Raw genomic sequence first — 24,445 nt, 5'->3', positions numbered from 1 at the left:
GCCATTTTAGCCATGTTTTAAGTGTACAATTCACTGGCATTAATTACATTTCCAGTATTGCAACAGTAGCAACACTATTCATTACCAAAACTTTTCATCATCCAAAACAGAAACTTCTCTTTAAGCAGCGACTCCTCATTACCTCTCCTCCCAGCCCCTGGTAACCTCTAATCCACTTTCTATCTCTATAAATTTGCTTATTTTAGATATTTCATAATAGTGGAATCATACAACATTTTTCCTTTTGTATCTGGCTTATTTCATCGAAATGTTTTCAAAGTTCATTCATGTAGCATGTATCAACTTCATTGCTTTTTATGGCTGAATAATCTTTTATTGTATATATGACACATTTTATTTATCCATTCATCTGTTGATGGACACTTGAGATTCCTCCTTTTGCCTATTGTGAATAACGTTCCTATAGACATTGGTGTACACATATCTGTTTGACCTGGCTTTCAATTCTTTTGGGTACATTTATATATATATATGTTTATGTATATGCCAATACTTGTTATTTTCTGTTTTGTTTTCATTAATATCAGTCCTTGTGGATATGAGTTGACGATGTCATTGTGGTTTTGATTTGCCTTTTCCTAGTGATTAATGAAATTGAACATCTATTCATGTGCTTATTGACCATTTGATTTCTTCTTTCAAGAAATAAGTGTGTTTGCCCATTTTTAATGTCCTATGCCCATTTTTAAAACTGAGTTGTCTTTATTGTTGAATTGTAAGAATTCTTTATTCTGAATACAAACTTCTCACTAACTATATGATTTGTAAATATTTTTTCCCATTCTGTGGATTTTGTGTTTTCATTTTCTTGATTGTGTCCTTTGAAGAAAAGAAGTTAAATATTATAAAGTCCAATATATCTATTTTTGTTGCTTGTGCTTTGGTGTCATATCAAAGAAATCATTGCCTAATCCAAGGTCATGAAGCTTTGCACCATGTTTTTCCTGAGAGGTTCACGGTTTTTAGCTCTTACATTTAGATCTTTTATTCATTTTCAGTTAATTTCTGAAGATGGTGTGAGACATTTATTTTATGGCATTAATATGGCAGCTTGTTTTCTTTTTGAAGTTGTATAGGTGCAAGCTGAGGGTCCATCAGGTTTGATAGTATCCTGCTGGATTCAACTTTTCTCTCTAGGTGAGTGAACTATTAGCTGGTTTTCAGATGAGAATTTATATTGCTGCCCTGCTACTCAAAAATATTATTGTCGGGTGCACGGGTGGTTCAATGGAAGAATGTTCACCTTTCATGCGGGAGACCCGGGTTTGCTTCCCAGACCATGTACCCCCCCCCCATAAAATGTGATTGTCATCCTAATAAGATAATGTCATCCTGATAAGATAAGAGCTTGTATTTTTATTGTAATTAAAATAAGCATACCAACTTTAATTTTTAGATTTGCATAAGCTTTGAGCCATAGGGAATTTTAAAGGTCGTTTGGTCCAACATCTTACCTTTTTTTTAAACCACTATAATATTTTGTGATGAGGTAGTCAATATATATATGAATATAGTAATATATATATTCTTTATATATAAATATGTGAATGTATCATGTATGCGGCTGGAATATTGCAATTATTGGTTGTAATTTAAGGGACTAGTATGAGTTTACTTTTGTATTACATGGAAACAAGGTATATTAAGCAACTGATTATGTAGAGTTGGTATGAGAAATTGCTATATTCTCTGAAAAAAATAATTTAAGGATTCTAGTGGAGAAAATTGCATAGCTTGTTATTTTGATGACCCTTTGCCCTAGATGGTACTTGGTAGAAGCTTTGTAGAATTCGATTTATAAGCTTTATAACAATTAGTTTAAGCTCCTTTAATTTGATACTTAAAAGATTTTTTTATTGTGATATAATTCATATACTATATAATTCATACATTTGAAGTATACAATTCACTGGTTTTTAATATATACATAGATATGTGCAACCATTACTACAGGCAATTTTAGAACATTTTCATCACCTGGAAAAAAAAACCCTATATCCTTTGGCTATCCCACTCCCTATTCACCCATCCACCTCCAACCCTGTGAGGCATTAATCTCCTTTCAGTCTCTATAGATTTACCTATTCTGAACTTTCATATGAATGAAATCATATAGTGATTTTTGGGTTTAGCTACTTAGCATAACTTTTTCATGTATGAAGCATATATCAATACTTCACTCTTTTTTTAATTTTTTATTTTTTTGGTTGCAACTGTCATTGTTTCTTTCTCTCTCTCCTTTGAATTGTGGAACCATATATATGACATAAAATTTCCCTTCTCACCTGCCCCCAAGCACGCACTGGGATTCATCCCACTCACAACACTCACACCATCTGTGACAAAACCATTTCCATCACTCAAACATAAACCCTGTACCCATGAAGCATTCACTTCCCACCAACCCTGACAGCCTGACCTCTTCCATGAATGTGCATGTCCAGTTATTTCATAAAGTGGAATCACATTTGTCCCTTTGAATATTTCACTCCTTTGTATTATGGTTGAATAATACAGGCATAACTAGATATTGCAAGTTTGATTCTAGACCACCACAATTAAAGTGAGTCACATGCATTTTTTGGTTTTCCAGTGCATATAAAAGTTATGTTTGTACTATACTGAGTCTATTACGTCTGTGGTGACATTTTAGACAATGTACATACCTTAATTAAAAATATATTTTTGCTAAAAAAACTAGCCATCATATGAACCTTTAGCAAATCATACTCTTTTTGCTGGTGAAGGATTGATTAGAGTGCTGCTTGCTGAAGGCTGGGTGGCTTTGGCGATTTCTTAAAACAAGACAGCATTGAAGTTCGCTCCGTCATTTGGTTCTTCCTTTCATGAAAGATTTCTCTAGCATATAATGCTGTTTAATGGTGTTTTACCCACAGTAGAACTTGTTTCAAAATTGAAGTTAATCCTCTCACATCTGGCCACTGCTTTATCAACTAAGTTTACGTAATATTCTAAATCCTTTGTTGTCATTTCAAGTGTTGACAGCATCTTCACCAGGAATAGATTCCATCTCAAGGAACCACTTTCTTTGATCATCCTTAAGAAGCAGCTCCTCATATGTTCAGGTTTTATGGAATGCTGAGCAATTCAGTTACATCTTCAGACTTCATTTTAAATTCTAGTTCTCTTGCTATTTCTACCCCATCTGCAGTTACTTCCACCACTGAAGTCTTGATCCCCTCAAATTCATCCATGAGGATTGGAATCACCTTATTCCAAATAACTGTTAATGTTGATATTTTGACCTCCAGTGTTCTTAATGGCAGAATGGTGAATCTTTTCCAGCAGGATTTCATTTGACCTTGCCCAGATCCATCAGAGGAATCACTATCTATGGTAATTATAGCCTTATGAAATATTTCTTAAATAATGAGACTTGAAAGTTGAAACGAGTCCTTCCTTCATCTTTGGGGCGCAGAAAGGATGTTGTGTTACCAGACATGAAACCATTAATCTCATTGTCTATCTCCATCAGAGCTCTTGGGTCACGAGGTGCATTGTCAATGAGCAGTACTATTTTGAAAGGAATTTTTTTTTCTGTCTCAATAGTGAGCTTAAAATATTCAACCATGTTGTAAACAGATATGCTGTTATCCAGTCTTTGTTGTTCCATTTATAGAGCGCAGACAGAGTAGATTTAGCATAATTCTTATGGGCCCTCGGATTTTGAGAATGGTAAATGAGCATTGCCCCTAATTTAAAGTCACCAACTACATTGGCCCCTAACAAGAGAGTCAGCCTGTCCTTTGAAGCTTTGAAGCCAGGGATTGACTTCCCCTCTCTAGCTCTGAAAGTCCTAAATGTCATCTTCTTTCAATTTATGGCTGTTTCATCTACTTTGAAAATTGTAGCCACCTTCATCAGTTATCTTAGCTAGATCTGTATAACTTGCTGCAGCTTTTGTATCAGCACTTGCTGCTTCACCTTGCACTTTTATGTAACAGAGTCAAGGTCATATGGTAACTCATGTTTAATTTTGAAGAACTGCCAGACTGGTATCCAAAGCAGCTATGCCAATTTACATTATTGCCAGTAGTATTTGAGGGCTTAGATTTCTCCACATCCTTACCAGCAGTTGTTGCATGTAACTTTTTGATTCTGACTTTTTCATGCTTTTATTTTGATTTAAGTTTCAGTCTGACTTTGAAATGTATTGAAGCCCGGTTAAAACTGATAAGATGTAATATTATTGTTATATCAAGGTTCCTTGTTAGATTCTTTCCATTTTCTACTGTAGATCAGTATTTTCCCCCAGTTTTTCACTGAATTTTCCACACAGTTCAAGTCGGTGGTTTTCAACGTTGATGTCACTTTGAAATCACCTGGGAAATTTTAAAAAATTCTGTTCCCAGAGATTGGTTTAATTGTTCTGAAGTGCAGCCTGGATATTGGGATTTTTCTTAGTTCCCTGGGTATTTCTCATGTACAACCTAAATTGAGACTTTACTTTCATTGCATTGGAGGAATTGAGGTGTGCAAATTTAGGTATTCACATTGGATAGATTGTAGTATATCTCCTCGGACCAGATTTAGAGTTCAGAATATCATAAACATTCTGAAGTCGATGCCCTTGGGGAGACCTTCCAAGAATCAAATTTGAGACTATGGAAATAAATATGTATGTTCAGGCTTTCTCCTGAATCACAGTTGTATCAATGGACATCCACTTCCTATGTATATAAGGAAATTTATAAGACATATAACATCAGAGCACAATGTAAAGTCTTAATTTTAGTGAAAGTTTAATCTCTTGTTTGATGGCCACTTTGTACAAAGAAAAGTATTTATCTGCTATGATAGCTTTGCCTCTGAAGGACAGTTAGTGAACAAAAGTATGTTAAAATGTGATCATCGTATCACAGGTTCAGTAATGAGCTGAGTAATTTCTTCCATAACGATAGTATACATAGGCAAAGTTATAAATTATTTTATAAATCTTGAGAATTGAGTATGAGTTATTGAAATCTATAGTCTTAGAAACCTTGTATTAAATATGAGTAGTTTTTTCTAGATGGTTGGTGAGTTAAGCTTGTTTTAGTCTTTGCCTCTTCATTAGGGCCATTGTTGCTAGTCCTTTTGTCTCCCATTTTAAAGACTACACAGAACTTTTTGTTATTCCACTAAGATCCCTGGGAATCAGGTTGTTTTTTATTCTGGTTCCTGGACCTATCTCCTTTGTCCTTAGTTTGAAGTGGACATTACTGCAGATTTGTAGATACTATCAGTATCCTTTACTTGCTAGGAATATTTAGCAACTCTTCAGTAACTTTATTTTCCTCCGTTTTGGCCCTGTGCAGCTTTAACAGGTCCTCTATCTTGTCCTTGCATTGCACCTAGGAATTTTTTTAAAAACTTGTTTAACAGGCCATTTAACTCTTTCTAAATAAATATTTTACTGAGAAACCACTTATGTTCTTTGCAGCTTTGTACTTGACATGAGTCCACCAAACTTTACGTCATAGCTGGACACTTATTTTCCTACCCCATAGCACTTTATCTCTCTTGAAGGATTTTTCACTTTTGCCTTCCTGTTATTTGTAGAAATACTTTGTCTTTGTTAGATTTTTTAGTTATTGAGGGATGGGATTGTTACCTACAGTGTGCTCCTGGTAGTTGGCACTGAAATGTTTACTGAGTGAATAAATAAAATAGAGACTCAAGTAACTGCTTTTCTCAAAAAAAGGTCAGAAGTGATAGGAAATCACAGTTGGCTGCATTGCTTTCTTGCCTATATCTGATTCCATTGATGTCTGTCTTTTGTTTCAGCTTCTGCTCTGGCCCAGTTAGAGAAATTAGTTGAAAGAGAAAACTCATATAGTATTTAAAAATCAGTGTAGGCTTTGTTTATTACACATATCTCTTTCATCTAGATTAATATGTGGTTGATAATGAAATATTAATTCTTTCACTTTGGAGATAATGCTTTATTGAAAGTCTTTATCATTTTTTTTTCTGGTGGTAAGTTAAAACATTTTTTTTCTTTAATTTCCAGTCCACAGTCTTTACTGATAGCAGGTAATCTTAGGTCTTGCTTCATTGAGTAAGCTCTGTGGTTGCTTTCTTCCTAAACCTACAATGTTGTTATCTCTGAATACTTCTCATTCCCTGGAATTGTATTCCTTTTCCAAATATTTCATCCCTAGGGTGTGTCTGGGTGTAGACTCAGTTCATTCTGCTTTTCATATGTCTTAATTTCGTGTTAGAATGAAAGTTGGTGTGCATACATTTGGGTGTAGATATATGTCCTTGTGCCTGGGCGAGAAAGGAGTATGAGAATGTATTGGTGGGAGTGGTGTTTTGGTATAAGGAATTTGTGATTGGTTCTTTCAGATGTTGCAGAGGACAGAACAACTTTTCATGTCCAGGAAATGCAGATTGGGTTTCTGATAAGCCTTTTTTCCCTTAAATATAGTTAGAGCTTTTACACAGTGACAGACCTTTACTTCAGTTTTTCTTACTTAACGTATATGGAAGAAATTGGTTACTTTAGAAAACTTCTACCAAAATTAAGCTAAACTAAAACAAAACAAAAGCCACCACTAAGAAACAACCCTACAAGAATAGAGAACTTTGGCTCAAGCCTTGCGTGTTTGGAGTTTTCAGAAGTTACTTTCACTACATTGTTTGTGATGACATTGATAGCTAAGGCAGTTAGTTAATCGTGGTGCCTTAGAAAGGATTATCCAGGATCTTAAATAATAAAAATAATGTTCTCCCACTTTTAAAGCATCTTTTCTAGAGTAGATTTTTTTTTAATATCTACTAAAGATTGAGATTTGATTTTTGTTTTTAAAATACAACTAGTGTTTTCATTATTTATTTTCGGTCCTCATAGATGAGCAAAAGTTAGGTACTGGATTTTTAAAAATTCATCAGCTCTAGTTTTAATCATTAAAATTGATAGATAGGTAATTTCTTGAGTTGGCAACGTAGGATGCCAAAACTGGTTTTGTAAATCAGTTCATTCTACTTTTCGTATGTCTTAATTCCTTGTTAGAATGAAAGTTGGTATACATACATTCAGTGTGCTCTTTAGGTTCATATTCAAATAGACTGAATTATTGTGTTACTTTTCCTTCCCCAAGTTGTTGGATTTTTTTTTTTTTAAAGTTAAAGTCTTAATGGCTTTGCGTTTCAGAAATTTTACATAAATATTTAAAAAGTTGACTTACGAGTTTGCAGGGGTGAAAGAAATGTGCTAAGTGTGTTCTTTCTTGAGAATGTTAGAATCATACTTTGGCTATCCTTGGCAACTGAGGTCAAAATCTGTAAATTTTAAGTAAAAGTTATTTTTAAGAAGTCTTGGGGGTTTGAACTTGATGTTTACTAAAATATTTGACTATATACTATTGCAGTCTTTTATAAAATTGTGCTCGTGTGACACATAAATTGAAACTTCTACTGAAAAAATTTTCAGTATTTTTATTTTGGTCAATATCTGTATTATGAGATACTCTGCTGTCTTTTCTGTCTCTACCTTAAATGTCAGGTCTTAAGCACTTTCTATATTTTTTAGATTAAAGAAATTTTCCTGTAAGCATTAAGTGATCTTTTTTCCTTACTTGCTAAATTAGTGAATCTAACTGGCATTACAAGATTTTTCACCTCTTGTTAGGAGAAAAAATGGATGAAATAAATTCCTTAGATCCCAGTTTAACATAGCTAGACATACTGAGGAAGAAACAAAATTACTTTGTTCCTTCAATATAATAAAATGAGTTGTAAAAATTTTCTTTTCACTAAGTGGATACTTTGAGTATGACAAAGTTACGAACTAATCTGGAGTTTTAAGGTTAGTAGATAATTTCAAGGTTTAATTCCTGCTAATTGAAATTCTCTTTTATGTAAAAAGTGTTTAGAGATGTATAGATGTATAATATTTTCTATATTAAGAGGATAAAGGGAATAAGAGGAGGGAGAAAAATTATTTATAACAAGTAGCTTTCCCCTCAGTATGACTATTTTTAATTAAAAATGGACATGTTTTTGGATTAGAGAAGATAGGAGAATGATGCCATGAATTATTAGCCTTTGGTTTCATAGTGATAGTTTGTTCATTTAGTTGCTGAAGTTTGTATTAAAAACACAATTTTATATATGATTAGTTTTTTTTGAACATGTTTTTAAACCAGTTTATAAAGGAGTATGAATATATAGAAATGCTGCTACTCACATTAGCTCAAGATGGTATAATACCCTTGTTTATATAGAAGAGTGCTAAAAACATGTTGAGAACATGTATAATGTATAAAAACACAGAAAAGCATGGCTATATAGAAATGATGCTATTCACATTAGGTCAAGATAATTCCCAAGGTTTAAAAGATAATAATAGAAAAGAGCTAAAAACATATTGAGAACATATATAATGTATAAAAATACAGAAAAATAATTGAAAGTTTATATGCTTGAATTAACTAATATGTGAGAAACCAAGTATGGTTTTAACTTATGAAAACAAGTCACATCACATGGATTCTGGAATTTTTGAATGAAAGGAACGTCAGAGATCATTTAATCAAACGTTTTTTTTCCATATGAAAAAGTGGGCCCAGAGGCTAGGTAACTTGCCTAGGTTCATGATACTTAAGGTGTACCTGCACCTCCTGAAATGCTGTAGAAATTCATCCCAATCTAATTTAAATATTTGTAATACACACTTTTCATATAACTCTACCTGACAATAAAAATGTTCTCAATTAAATTATCTGAAGTATCAGATTTATCTTATCTGAGAGGAGTTCTATTAGAAAACTGGGATTTTATATTCACTGAAAAATATTGACCTTAGAATAGAAAAAATTGAATTTAGAACACTGTACATCCTGAAAACAATGTATTTGTTAGAAAAATGTTCTAACATTAATGTTCATTAAATTACAAATCACGGATCAGGGGCCAAGATGGCGGCTTAGCAATGTGTGCATTTTAGTTCGTCCTCCAGAACAACTACTAAATAACCAGAAACAGTACAGAACAGCTCCCGGAGCCACGTCAGTGACCAAGCACACACGTACCCCAGTCTGGACCAGCTGGACCGGCTGCAAGCCTCCCCAAAACCGTGAGTTCCCCAAGTTGCAGCGGCTGGCGGCCGGCGCCCCTTCCCCCACAGGTGGCTTCCCAGAGGGAAAGGAAAGAGACTCTAAACCTGGTCGAGCGGAGTTTGCTCATTGGGCTCATGGAAAAAGAGGAATGGGGAGAAAACGGAGGTTTTAGTGGCTGTGTTTCTACAGAGACTTGGCAGCCTCTGGATTCAGCAGCGGGACTTCTCAGGCTGCAACTGCCCCAGGCATAGTCAGAAACGGGCTGCTTTCAGGGCTCTCTCCCACCTGTGCCTTCCCCAGGGGAGGGTTGAAGCCGAACTCAGGTGGACTCTCTCTCTCAAGGAATTCAGACCTCAGGGCTTGGCAATTTGAAGCCATTAAAACCAGCCTACAATCTCTCCTCTGTCTCCACCACACCCCCAGCCGGGAGAGTCTTCCAAAGTTAAAAGTGCCGCAACATCTTTTGCTGATGCGACCCGTAGGCAGACGCGACACATACTGGGCAGAATAAGAAAAACAGAGCCCAGAGACTTCACAGGAAAGTCTTTTAACCTGCTGGGTCTCACCCTCAGGGAAAACTGACACAGGTGACTCCTTCCCCCTGATAGGAGGCCAGTTTAGTCCAGGACACCCCGACTGGAGTCTATAATACCTACGTAGACCCTCCTAAGGGTGGGGAGGGAAAAGGCACCATACAAGCAGGGCAAGAAACAAGAAAACAAGGACTGAAAAATTATCCTCCGTTAAACAAAACCTTAAGCTAGAGGTCTGGAAAAAGCTGAACGGAAGGTCAAAGAACAGATAAACAACAAATTCATCTGGCAAGAAAACCCTAGGTAAAAGTAGTGAAAGCAATCTCCAGAATAAACAAATTAAGGCAATTAAATGTCTAGATGCCAGCAAAAAATAACAAATCACACAAGGAATTTGAAGATATGGCCCAGTCAAAGGAACAAACCAATAGTTCAAATGAGATACAGGAGCTGAAACAACTAATTCAGAATGTATGAACAGACATGGAAAACCTCATCAAAAACCAAATCAATTAATTGAGGGAGGATATAAAGACGGCAAGGAATGAACAAAAAGAAGAAATGGAAAGTCTGAAAAAACAAATCATGGAACTTATGGGGATGAAAGGTACAGTAGAAGAGATGAAAAAAACAGTGGAAACCTACGACAGTAGATTTCAAGAGACAGAGGTTAGGATTAGTGAACTGGAGGATGGAACATCTGAAATCCGACAAGATACAGAAACCATAGGGAAAAAAATGGAAAAATATAAGCAGGGACTCAGGGACTTGAATGATATAATATGAAGCATGCCAATATACGTGTTGTGGGTGTCCCGGAAGAAGAAGAGAAGGGAAAAGGAGGAGAAAAACTAATGGAAGAAATTATCACTGAAAATTTCTTAACTCGTATGAAAGACCTAAAATTACAGATCCAAGAAGTGCAGCGTACCCCAAAGAGAATAGATCCAAATAGACGTTCTCCAAGACACTTACTAGTCAGAATGTCAGAGGTGAAAGAGAAAGAGAGGATCTTGAAAGCAGCAAGAGAAAAGCAATCCATCACATACAAGGGAAACCCAATAAGACTATGTATAGATTTCTCAGCAGAAACCATGGAGGCGAGAAGACAGTGGGATGATATATTAAAATTACTAAAAGTGAAAAACTGCCAACCAAGAATTCTATATCCAGCAAAATTGTCCTTCAAAAATGAGGGAGAAATTCAAACATTTTCAGGCAAAAAAATCACTGAGAGAATTTGTGACCAAGAGACCAGCTCTGCAAGAAATACTAAAGGGAGCACTAGAGTCAGATACGAAAAGAGAGAAGAGAGAGGTATGGAGAAGATTGTAGAAACAAGGAAAATCAGATATGATATATATAATACAAAAGGCAAAATGTTAGAGGAAAATATTATCCAAACAGTAATAACACTAAATGTCAATGGACTGAATTCCCCAATCAAAAGACATAGATTGGCAGAATGGATTAAAAAACAGGATCCTTCTATATGCTGTCTACAGGAAACACATCTTAGACCCAAAGATAAACATAGGTTGAAAGTGAAAGGTTGGGGAAAGTTATTTCATGCAAATAACAACCAGGAAAGAGCAGGAGTGGCTATACTAATATCCAACAAATTAGACTTCAAATGTAAAACAGTTAAAAGAGACAAAGAAGGATACTATTACTAATAAAAGGAACAATTCAACATGAAGATATAACAATCATAAATATTTATGCACCAAACCAGAATGCCCCAAAATACATGAGGCAAACACTGCAAACACTGAAAAGGGAAATAGACATATCTACCATAAGGGTTGGAGACTTCAATTCCCCACTCTCATCTACGGACAGAACATCTAGACAGAGGATCAATAAAGAAACAGAGAATTTGAATATTACCATAAATGTGCTAGACTTAACAGACATTTATAAGACATTACACCCCACAACAGCAGGATACACCTTTTTCTCAAGTGCTCATGGATCATTCTCAAAGATAGGCCATATGCTGGGTCACAAAGCAAGTCTCAACAAATTTAAAAAGATTGAAATCATACAAAACATTTTCTCAGATAATAAGGGAATGAAGTTGGAAATCAATAATAGGCAAAGCGCCAGAAAATTCACAAATACGTGGAGGCTCAACAACACATCGTAAACAACCAGTGGGTCAAGGAAGAAATTACCAGAGAAATCAGTAAATATCTCGAGGCAAATGAAAATGAAAACACAACATATCAAAACTTATGGGATGCTGCAAAGGCAGTGCTAAGAAGGAAATTTATTGCCCTAAATGAAAAAATGATATATTGCCTATATCAAAAAAGAAGAAAGGGCAAAAATACAGGAATTAACTCTCCACTTGGAAGAACTGGAGAAAGAACAGCAAACTAACCCCAAAGCAAGCAAAAGGAAAGAAATAACAAAGATTAGAGCAGAAATAAATGAAATTGAGAACATGAAAACAATTGAGAAAATCAATAAAACCAGAAGTTGGTTCTATGAGAAAATCACTAAGATTGAGGGGCCCTTAGCAAGATTGACAAAAAGAAGAGAGAGGATGCAAATAAATAAGATCAGAAATGGAAGAGGAGACATAACCACTGACCCCACAGAAATAAAGGAGGTTATAACAGGATACTAAGAACAACTTTATGCCAGTAAATACAACAATGTAGATGAAATGGACAACTTCCTAGAAAGGCATGAACAACCAACTTTGACTCAAGATGAAATAGATGACCTCAACAAACCAATCACAAGTAAAGAAATTGAATCAGTCATTAAAAAGCTTCCCAAAAAGAAAAGTCCAGGACCAGATGGCTTCACATGTGAATTCTACCAAACATTCCCGAAACAATTAGTACCAGTCCTGCTCAAACTCTTCAAAAAAATTGAAGTGGAGGGAAAACTACCTAATTCGTTCTATGAAGCCAACATCACCCTCATACCAAAACCAGGCAAAGATATTACAAAAAAAGAAAACTACAGACCAATCTCTCTAATGAATATAGATGCAAAAATCCTCAACAAAATTCTAGCAAATCGAATCCAGCAACACATTAAAAGAATTATACATCATGACCAAGCAGGCTTCATCCCAGGTATGCAAGGATGGTTCAACATAAGAAAATCAATTAATGTAATACACCATATCAACAAAGCAAAGCAGAAAAATCACATGATCATCTCAGTTGATGCAGAGAAGGCATTTGACAAGATTCAGTATCCTTTCCTGTTGAAAATATTTTTGCATGAGGAAGAACAAAGAAATGACATTATTGCAGGGTACTGAAAATAGATGGTAGTTAATATTTTAAAATGTCACATTATGTGTGAGACTAAAGCAAAAATGTTTATTAGTTACAAAATTTATATTTTGACTAGCATTTCCTAATACAACTTATGTAGATAGTTTGAACGTCATAAGTACTTGGAATCTCAGGTAGGACATGAGATTTTGCTGGTTTGTCCAGAGTGATACCCCGATGAATCCCAGAGTGACTCGATCAGTGAGTGGAAAAGTATCTGCAAAGCCCCCTTCGGGGAGTGGTGAGAATGGGGAGAAATTCAACTACCCAAGTTGAATTCTTGATATTCTCACAAGCAGTGTGGACAACCAAAGCTATAGGCAGAACCCCCAGTCTTGGGGTTTGTTCATATGAAACTTAACCCCGCAAAGTATAGGTCAAGTCTACTTAAAATTTCGGCCTAAGAGCCACCCCCAAGAGAGCCTCTTTTGTTGCTCAGATGTGGCACCTCTCTCCAGCCAACACAACGAGCAGTCTCACCACCCTACCCCTCTCTATGTGGGACGTGACTCCCAGGGGTGTGGACCTTCCTGGCAACGTGGGACAGAGATCTTGTAATGAACAGAGACTCAGCATCAAGGGATTGAGAAAAACCCTACAGTGAGCTGAGACCCAGCATCAAGGGATTGAGAAAACCTCGACCAAAAGGGGGAAGAGGGAAATGAGACAAAGTGTCAATGGCTGAGAGATTCCAAACAGAGTCGAGAGGTTATCCTGGAGGTTATTCTTATGCATTAAGTAGATATCACCTTGTTATTCAAGACGTAGTGGAGAGGCTGGAGGGAACTGCCTGAAAATGTAGAGCTGTGTTCCAGTAGTCATGTTTCTTGATGATGATTCAATAATGATACAGCTGTCGCAGTGTGACTGTGTGATTGTGAAAACCTTGTGTCTGATGCTCCTTTTATCTACCTTGTCAAAGGAGTAGAACATATGGAATAAAAATAAATAATAGGGGGAACAAATGCTAAAATAAACTTAGTTTAAATGCTGGTGATCAATGAAAGCAAGGGGTAAGGGGTATGGTAGGTATAATCTTTTTTTTCTTTCCTGTGTTTGTTTTATTTCTTTATTGTTTACTGATTATATATGTTGTTTTATTTTGTTTCTTTTTAATTTTTTATTAATTAAAAAAATTACGAGAAACACAAACATTCCCAACACATACACTCAGCAATTCACAGTATCATCACATAGTTGCATATTCATCATCATGATCATTTCCCAGAACATTAGCATCAATTCAGAAAAAGGAATAAAAAGACAACAAAAATATAACAGAAAAAAAAATTTTACAGGCCATATCCCTTACTGATCCCTTTCATTGATCACTAGCATTTCAAACTAAATCTGTTTTAACATTTGTTCTCCCTATTATTTATTTTTTTCCATATATTCCTCTCATCTGTTGACAAGTTAGATAAAAGGAGCATCGGACACAAGGTTTTCACAATCACACAGTCACATTGTGAAAGCTATATCATTATACAATCATCATCAAGAAACGTGGCTACTGGAACACAGCCCTACATTTTCAGGCAGTTCCCTCCAGCCTCTCCATTACATCTTGAATAACAAGATGATATCTACTTGATGCTTAAGAATAACCTCCAGGATAACCTCTCGATTCTGTTTGGAATCTCTCAACCATTGACACTTGGTCTCATTTACTTCTTCCCCCTTTTGATTGATAAGGTTTTCTCAATCCCTTGACGCTAGGTCTCAGCTCATTCTAGAGTTTTTCTCAATCCTTTGATGCTGAATCTCAGCTCATTCTGGAATTTCTGTCCCACCCTGCCAGGAAGATCCACATCCCTGGGAGTCATGTCCCACGTAGACGGGGAGGGTGGTGAGTCTGCTTGTTGTGTTGGCTGGAGAGAGAGGCCACATCTGAGCAACAAAAGAGGTTCTCTTGGGGGTGACTCTTAGGCTTAATTTTAAGTAGGCTAGACCTATCCCCTGTGGGGTTTAGTTTCATATGAACAAACTCCAAGACTGTGGGCTCAGTCTATAGCTTTGGTTGTCCACACTGTTTGTGAGAATATCAAGAATTCAACGTGGGGAAGTTGAGTTTTCCCCTGTTCTCACCATTCCCCGAAGGGGACTTTGCAAATACTTTTCCACTCACTGATCATATCACTCTGGGATTCATCAGGGCATCACCTGGACAAACCAACAAAATCTCATGTCCTATACAGAGTTCCGTGTACTTAAGGTGTTCAATCAACTATGTACATAAGTTATATTAGGAGATGCACTAGTCAAAGTATAGATTTGTACCAAATAAACATTTTTTGCTTTTGTCTCACACGTTAGTTGAAATTTTAAAATATTAATTACCATCTATTTTCAGCACACTGCAGTAATGACATTCTTTTATTCTTCCTCATGCAAAAGCGTTTTTAAATTTTTACATTTAGTCACTATTATTATACACTCTAGGCATTCCTAGATTACACCATCTCAATCTCTATCATCTATCTATCTTTGTGATTTCATTTATGCCCCAGCCCTCCTCCCTCTATCATTCTCATATGCAGTTTCATTCAGTGTGTTAACATAATTGTATTACAGCTAGGTAATATTGTGCTGTCCATTTTTGAGTTTTTATATTCGGTCCTATTGCACAATCTGTATCCCTTCAGCTCCAATTACCCAATATCTTACCCAATTTCTATCTCCTGATGGTCTCTGTTACCAAGGAAATATTCCAAGTTTATTCACTAATGTCAGTTCATATCAGTGAGACCATACAGTATTTGTCCTTTTGTTTCTGGCTAATCACACTCAACATAATGTCCTTAAGGTCCGTTCGTGTTGTTACGTACTTCATAACTTTATTCTTACAGCTGCATAGATTCCTGGCTCATGCACCCCCCACCCATCCACCCAAAATTCAACAAATGGTGCTGCAATAAAGGGATATGGACAAAAAAAATGAAATGTGACCCCCACCATACAACATACAAAAAAAAAAATTACAAATCACACAGCTGTTCCAGATGAATGTTTCTTGGAATTAAATCAGCTAAAAAGAAGGTTTTTCCTAGATATCTTTGCACACCATAAAACTTAAAAGTTGCCTTTTGGCATAGTTTGTTGAGCTTCAGAATTTATTTTAGCACTATGCAGTGACCTAATTAGACATATCCCCATAGACCCCTGTTGATTCCAATTAAACTGCATGTATACTGCTTTCCTCCCACCTACCCCACCCCCAATTTTACAGTATTCCTTAGGATAAATTTCCACCAAAGATACTAAGCGGGTCACAGAGTCACTGTTTTCTGACTCTTGAAATAGTTGGTAGCAGTAAATGATTAGCTCACTAAAACTGTCAGGAGACCATTTTGCTTTGGGGATGCCTACCAGTAAAAGGGTCCAGCAAGTAGAACGTTAAGTATAGCAGAAATAGGAAAAGAGCCAAGTTTGTTTTAAGTAAATCCAAGGGGAAAATCCAGTTGCATGAACGTTAATAAGTGTTTAGCAGTCATGAAGTAACACTTCAATAGATTTAGTAACAAAGTAACATTACACCTTGAGACTTGAGAGACTTGCAGGGATTAAATCTTAAGTGAAAGTATTGGAGAGAAAGTTGAGAGAGTGGGTGTTGGCTAAATTTAAAGCAATTGGACTTGGAAAGGAAAGGAGGGGATGAAGAGAGCTAGAAAATACACCATGACTGTTTTAAAGCTGAGAGAGACCAAGAATGTTTGATGACTAGAAGCAAGAGGTTATGGAATGGGAAAGAGTGAAGTTGTTAGAAACTAAATTGTTAATTATAGGAGCAAGGTCTTGGATGAATTAATAAAGTATGAGGTCCAGAAGAGAAATGGGAGGATTTTAGGAGGAGAATCTTCTCTGGGACTCAAGGGAAGGAGTAAGGATTGGCCAGAAAGACAGTGTGATTTTTTTTTTTTTTAATTATTGGCTGGAAACGGGAAAACACGTTGGCAGTTTGCATTCTTTGCATTTCTACTATTTTTGATTAAAAGGAAGCTTTCAGTTATAAACTTTGGAGAACATCTGGAACATTTGGGATAAATTTTATGAACTCCAGCTGAGGGAAAAGCTGAGCTTTATTGTTTAAAAATATTACCCCAAAGCAAATGAAACTAATATAGGCTATGTAACATAATTTTTATTTCTAATAAACTTGGTTAAGGTAAATTCATACTTTTAGGATAGTCATCCTTTCTTCTTATTTCCAGTTTGTTTGCTTTAATGCCATCCATGAATTTTAATATTGCCTTAGTTTAACAATGAGATAGATATTTAATTATGAAGAAATTATGATGCAGATTTTTATTTATCCAAAGTTGAATGTATTATATACTCCTGAAAAGCAGGGACTGTTTTCCAACTAAATCTGTCCCTTCCAGCACCTAACTTAAACTCAGAAGGTTTGAGCCCTGTTTACATTTTAAACAAATAAAAGATAAATTCTAGAATTCCTAAGTCTTAATTCTTATGATAGATCTGCAGTTTAATTCCCACTTATTAAGAATAGTTTTAATAGTCATTTTATTCAACATTTTTATATAAGTCTTGCTGTATGTGCTAAACCTTGGCTGTAATCTGGCCTTTCCACTACATAATATGTGTTATGCTTTATGACATTTGTTCACCCAGGTAACTTATTTATTCATAGACTCTTTCTGGTATAGTGTAGCCAAATCCTGGAGGGTAGAACATTTTTAAGTTGTATTTGTAAAGAAAATATGAATGGTTGGAAGAGGAAGGCTAGGTGCATGTATGACACCAGAAGGAAAGATAGAGGATAAAAACTAGGACTGTATAACCTAGCGAAATCTAAAGTAGACAATGATGGTGATTAAATTTACAAATACAAGAAAGTTTTTACATGAGGAAGAACAAATGTATGTCACCATTGCAAAGTGTTGAAAATGGGATGGTATAGGGAAAAAATACAATCAATGCAAACTAGGGTCTATAGTTAGCAGTAACATTGTAATATACTTCCAGTAAATGTATCGAAGGCAGTATACCAAAGCTTAATGTCAGTAAGGGGGATATAAGGGAAGGGTATGGGATTCTTGTTGTTGTTTCTCCTTGTTATTTTTTTTATTCTTTTAAAATTATTTTTCATTTTAATTTTTTATTTTTTATTTTTCTTCTTTCTTTGAGGAAGAAATGGAAATGCTCTCATACAGATTGTGGTGGTGAATGAATAATTATATGATTATACTGGGAGCCATTGATTGTTTTGATTATACTGTGAGCTATTACTGTATACTAGGAGCCATTGATTGAATTATATAGTGTGTGTATAAAACTGTAAAATGTAAACAGGAAGCTACAAGTGCTGGAGAAGATGTAGAGAGAGATAAAGCTATTCACTGGTGGTAAGGAAGTAGAATGGTGCTGCGCCTCTGGAGTGTAGTGTGGAGGCTCCACAGGAGGCTAAGTAATAATTGCCATATGAATCTGCAACCCCATTATTAGGTATGTATTCGAAGAACTGAAAGCAGGGACATGAATAGACATTTACACACTGGAGTTTATGATGGCATTATCCACAAATTGCGATGGATGGAGATGGCCTAAGGGTATATTGATAGATGAATGGGAGGGTGAAATGTGGTATACACATAAAATGGAATATTGAGCAGCTGCAAGAAGGAATGAAGTTTTTGAGGCGTAAAACTAAGTGAATGAACCTTGAGGACATTATACTGAGTGAAATAAACCAAAAAGAAAAGGAGAAATATTGTAAGACCTCACTAATAGAAGATAAGTATAATGAGCAAACCACTGTGAATGGAATTCGAGAGCATAGGTTATCAGGGGATAGAAGGTGGGCAGAGATTAGGCAACCAAAGATTAAAGAGTACAGAATGTTCAATAAGGCTTATTGTAAAGGTTCTTAGATTGTAAGCTCTTATAGCAGTCACGTCTGTTCCTGAGTTTTAACTGTTATTTATAAATTCTGAGATACTGAGCTCTTCATGTGTAACCTGATAGTTCCCTGGAATTTTGAGTATCTAGGTGACATGTCAGACTCAGAGTTCTGCAGTTCTGAAAGTCAGCATTTAATCCATACAGCAATTGTTAAAGAATCTGAAAAAGAGATCAAACTTCAATTAGAGATATGAATGAAATGGTCTTGGTTAGGACTGAGTAAATCAGAATACAGGGTAACGCAGGAATGAGCCTGGACTCGGCATCATGGGATTGAGAAAGCCTCCAGGTCATTCTGAAGGTTATTCTTATGCATTATGTAGATATCCATTTTTGGTTTTTAGTGTATTAGAATAGCTAGAAGGAAATATTTGAAACTGTTTAATTGTATTCCAGTAGCTTTGATTCTTTTTTTTCAATATATTTTTATTGACAAATCTTTCACACACATATAGTCCATACGTGGTGTATAATGGACTATATGTGTGTATTCATCACCATGATATTTTTTAGAACGTTTGTATCACTCCAGAAAAAGAAATAAAAGGAAGAAAGAAAAAACTCACACATCCCATAACCACTTATCTCTCCTTCTCATTAACCACTAGTATTTCAACCTACCTAATTTATTTTACTCCTTATCCCCCGCCCCCATTATTTAACCTTGTGACTGACACTCCCTGGAGACACTCCCTGGAGAATTATTCATCTCCAGGGGCAGATGAATAATAAAATAAAGACTAAATAAATAAATAATGGAGGGGGAAGATAAAGGGTATGGATGTTTTGGGTGTTCTTTTTTCCTTTTTTTCTTCTTGGAGTAATGAAAATATTCTAAAATTGATTGGGGATGAATGCACAACTATATGGTACTGTGAGTCATGGATTGTATACTTGGATACATTATTTGGTGTGCGAATATATCTCAATAAAATTGCATTAAAATAGAAATTATGAATTATAAATAGTTTTCCAAAGTCAAAAAGAACATTGAACATCATTTTGTGCTTAAGGATTATTTGTTTCCTCTTTTATGTATAGGGTTTTAGTTGGTTAACACTGCGGAATGCAGTATACCGGAAATGGAATTTTTTTTTTTTTTTTTTACTTGGGCAGGCACCAGAAATGAAACCTGGGTCTCCAGCATAGCAGGCGAGAACTCTGTCACTGAGCCACCATTGCCCGCCCTGGAATGACTTTTAAAAAGAGAATTTATTAAGTTGCAAGTTTACAATTCTAAGTAAAAATGCTCAAACCAAGGCATCCAGAGAAAAATACCTTAACTCTAAGGGCCTTGAAGTTCAGGATTTCTCTCTCAGCTGGGAAGGCACATGGCTATGTCTGCTAGCTTTTCTCCTCATTTCATGAGGGACATTTTCTTTCTGCATTTCCAAAGGTCTCTGCCTGTGTGGGCAGCTCTTTCCAAAATGATCCCCTATAAAGGGCTCCAGTAAGAACCCTACTTTGAATGGGTAGAGACCCATTTCCATGGAGACCATCTAATCAAAAGTTACCACCCACAGTTGGGTGAGTTACATTGCCATGGGAACAATCAAAAAGCTTCCACCCAGCAGTATTCAATGAGGATTAAAGAACATGTCTTTTCTGGGGTACCTGACAGTTTAAACCTGCCCAAATACCTGTTCTCTGTCTTTTTGTTTTTGACAGACAACTCAATTTGTATTTTACTGAGTCTTAAGGAAATCTTTATATGTTTTGCTGATTAATGCAAATTCTATGGCTTACTTTTTTTTTTCTGGTTTAAGACTTGTCTTTTAACTTTTTTTTTTTTTTTAATGCTTTTATTATAAACAACAAACATACAGACATCCTTGACATACAGACATCCTTGACATGGTTACAATCGATGGCTTACGATATCATTACATCATTGTATATTCATCATCATGATCATTTTTTTTGAACATTTGTATCTCTCCAGCAAAAGAAAAAAGAAAAAAGTCATATATGCAGTACCCTTTCATTGACCACTAGTATTTCAGTCTACTCAATTTATTATAACTTTTGTTTCCCCTATTATTTATTTCTTACCCATATTTTTTTACTCATCTGGTCATACCGTAGATAAAAGGAGCATCAAACACAAGGTTTTCACAATCACACAGTCACATTGCAAAAGCTTTATCATTATACAGTCATCTTCAAGGAACACAGCTCTACAGTTGCAGGTACTTCCCTCTAGCCACTCTAATACACCATAAATTATAAAGGGGATATTTATATTATGCAGAAAAATAACCTCCAGGATAACCTCTTGACTCTGTTTGAAATCTCTTAGCCACTGACACTTTATTTTGTCTCATTTCTCTCTTCCCCCTTTCAGTTCAGACAGTTTTCTCAGTCCCTTGATGCTGAGTCCCAGCTCATTGCAGCATTTCTATCTCACGTTGCCAGGGAGGTTTACACTCCTAGGAGTCATGTCCACATGGAGAGGGGGAGGGCAGTGGGTGTGCTTGTCATGTTGGCTGAGAGAGAGAGAGGCCACATCTGAGCAACGGAAGAGGATCTCTGGGGGTGACTGTTAGGCCTGATTTTTAGTAGTCTTAGCCTGTTCTTTGCCGGAATAAGGTTCATAGGGACAAACCCCAAGACTGAAGGGTCTCCCCACTGCTTGTGAGAGTAACAGGAATTCTCCAAATGGTGACGTCCTCCCCATTCCCCTGAGGGGACTTTGCAGATACTTCTTTGTTCACTGTTCAAGTCACTCTGGAATTTAATGGGGCATCATACTAACCTGGACCAACCTGCAAAATCTCATGCCCTATTCAAAGTTTCATGTACTTACGGAACAGTATCTTGATTAGCTCCAAAGAGAATCTGTCAGTCTTTTCCCTTTTGATTTGAAATTTTTGAGTCTCATGTAACGAATCCTTTTCTACTCTGAATTCATAAAATTTTTCTCTTACGTAGTTTTCTGAAAGTCTTATTTGGCCTTTCACATTTAATTCATTAATCTTTATGAATTGAGATAAGTATCCAATTTCATTCTTTTTTTGTATGGATAACTAAGAGAGGTAGAAGAAAGTCAGTAGTTTATTCTTTAATTGGTTACTGTAGGTAGCAACCTCTGTTTTATCTGAAAATATCTTTATTTCACCCATATTCTTTTGAAACTTAATTTTGCTGAGTATAGGAATTAAAATTGGCAGTTACGTTCACTTCAGTGAAAAATATAACACACAGTTTTCTGATTTTTAGTGTTTTCTGAGGTCCATTGTTCTTAAATTGGTAGTCATCTTTCTAATTTCCATATCTTTGTAGGTAATTTATTTTATTTATGTTGCTTGGAATTCATTGGGCTTTTCTTTTTTTAAACTTTTTTTGATAGTGAAATATATATATATATATAAGCAATGAATTTCCAAGTACATTTTTGATACATTAAAAATATTTATTTTGCACCCCTTTAAATTTTTTTAATTTATTTATTTTAAAAAATTTAACAAATAAAGCATTAACATAGATAATCAGTAATTCACATTATCATCCCATAGTTGCATATTCAACATTTCTTAGAACATTTGCATCAATTCAGAAAAAAAAAAGATAATAGTAAAAGAAATAAAACGAAAACAAACAAACAAAAAGATTATACCTTCCATACCCGTTACCCCCTCTTTCACTGATCACTAGCATTTCAAACTAAATTTATTTTAACATTTGTTCCCCCTATTATTTATTTTTATTCCATGTGTTCTACTTGTTTGTTGACAGGGTAGATAAAAGGAGCATCAGACACAAGGTTTTCACAATCACAGAGTCACATTGTGAAAGCTATATCATTGTTCAATCATCATCAAGAAGCATGGCTACTGGAACACAGCTCTACATTTTCAGGCAGTTCCCTCCAGCCTCTCCATTACATCTTGAATAACAAGCTGATATCTACTCAATGCGTTAGAATAACCTCCAGGATAACCTCTTGACTCTGGAATCTCTCAGCCATTGACACTTTGTCTCATTTCCCTCTTCCCCCTTTTAGTCAAGAAGGTTTTCTCAATCCCTTGATGCTGAGTTTCAGCTCATTCTACGGTTTTTCTCAATCTCTTGATGCTGAGTCTCAGCTCACTCTAGGATTTCTGTCCCACGTTGCCAGGAAGGTCCACACCCCTGGGAGTCATTTCCCACGTAGACAGGGGGAGGGTGGTGAGATTGCTTGTTGTGTTGCCTGGAGAGAGAGGCCACATCTGAGCAACAAAAGAGGTTCTCTTGGGGGTGAGTCTTAGGCCTAAATTTTAAGTAGACTTGACCTATAAGTTTCATATGAACAAACCCCAAGACTGGGGGCTCAGCGTATAATTTTGGTTGTCCAAACTGCTTGTGAGAATATCAAGAATTCAACTTGGGGAAGTTGAATTTCTCCCCGTTCTCACCACTCCCCAAACGGGACTTTGCAAATACTTTTCCACTCACTGATCGAATCATTCTGGGATTCATCGGGGCATCACTCTGGACAAACCAACAAAATCTCATGTCCTACCTGAGATTCAAAGTACTTATGGTGTTCAATCAAACTATCTGCATAAGTTGTATTAGGAAATGCACTAGTCAAAATATAAATTTTGTAACAAATAAACATTTTTTGCTTTAGTCTTACACATAAGGTGACATTTTAAAATATTAATTACCATCTATTTTCAGCACCCTGCAGTAATGACATTCCTTTGTTCTTCCTCATGCAAAAAGATTTTTTTAATTTGTACATTTTTTAGTTTCTATTATTATGCACTCAAGGCATTCCTAGATTATACCATCTCAATCTTTAACATCTATCTTTCTTTCTGATTTCATTTATGCCCCTAGTCCTCCTTCCTCTATCATTCTCACATGTAGCTTCATTCAGTGTTTTAACATAATTGTATTACAGTTAAGTAGTATTGTGCTGTCCATTTCTGAGTTGTTGTATTCAGTCCTGTTGCATAGTCTGTATCCCTTCAGCTCCGGTTACCCAATATCTTACCCTATTTCTATCTCCTGATGGTCTCTGTTACCAAGGAAATACTCCAAGTTTCTTCACTAATGTCAGTTCATATCAGTGAGACCATACAGTATTTTCCTTTTGTTTTTGGCTAGTCTCACTCAGCATAATGTTCTCAAGGTCCATCCATGTTGTTACATACTTCATAATTTTATTCTGTATTAAAGCTACATAATATTCCATCGTATGTATATACCACAGTTTGTTTAGCCACTCATCTGTTGATGGACATTTTGGCTGTTTCCATCTCTTTGCAATTGTAAATAATGCTGCTATAAACATTGGTGTGCAAATGTCCATTTGTGTCTTTGCCCTGATCTCCTTTGAGTAGATACCTAGCAATGGTATTGCTGGGTCATATGGCAATTCTATATTCAGCTTTTTGAGTAACCGCCAAACTGGGTAATTGGAGCTGAAGGGATACAGACTGTGCAACAGGACTGGATACAAAAACTCAGAAATGGACAGCACAGTAGTTCCACAGTGGTTGCACCATTTGACATTCCCACCAACAGTGAATAAGTGTGCCTCTTTCTCCACATCCTCTCCAGCACTTGTCATTTTCTGTTTTGTTGATAGTGGCCATTCTGGTGGGTATGAGAT

General features: G+C 35.9%; 1 protein-coding gene across 3 annotated transcripts in view; it reads left to right on the top strand.

The window, feature by feature from the left end:
- The window catches only part of UBE2W (ubiquitin conjugating enzyme E2 W), a 74,129-nt gene that overhangs the window by 8,534 nt on the left and 41,150 nt on the right, over positions 1-24,445 (top strand). The window contains exons 2-3 of one of the 3 annotated variants that reach the window (XM_077167020.1): positions 1,090-1,158; positions 3,194-3,378. The exons of 1 other annotated variant lie outside the window; for it this stretch is intronic. In XM_077167020.1, the coding sequence (XP_077023135.1) occupies positions 3,376-3,378 (3 nt within the window). In that variant the 5' untranslated portion in view covers positions 1,090-1,158; positions 3,194-3,375. The remainder of the gene's footprint in view (positions 1-1,089; positions 1,159-3,193; positions 3,379-24,445) is intronic. One more of the 3 variants, XM_077167021.1, reaches the window with a different exon arrangement.

The sequence above is a fragment of the Tamandua tetradactyla genome, chromosome 6, assembly GCF_023851605.1.
Source record: "Tamandua tetradactyla isolate mTamTet1 chromosome 6, mTamTet1.pri, whole genome shotgun sequence".
NCBI classification, from domain to species: Eukaryota; Metazoa; Chordata; class Mammalia; order Pilosa; family Myrmecophagidae; genus Tamandua; species Tamandua tetradactyla.
The sequence above is the reverse complement of the archived record's forward strand: the minus strand, read 5'-3'. Positions and strand labels throughout refer to the sequence as shown.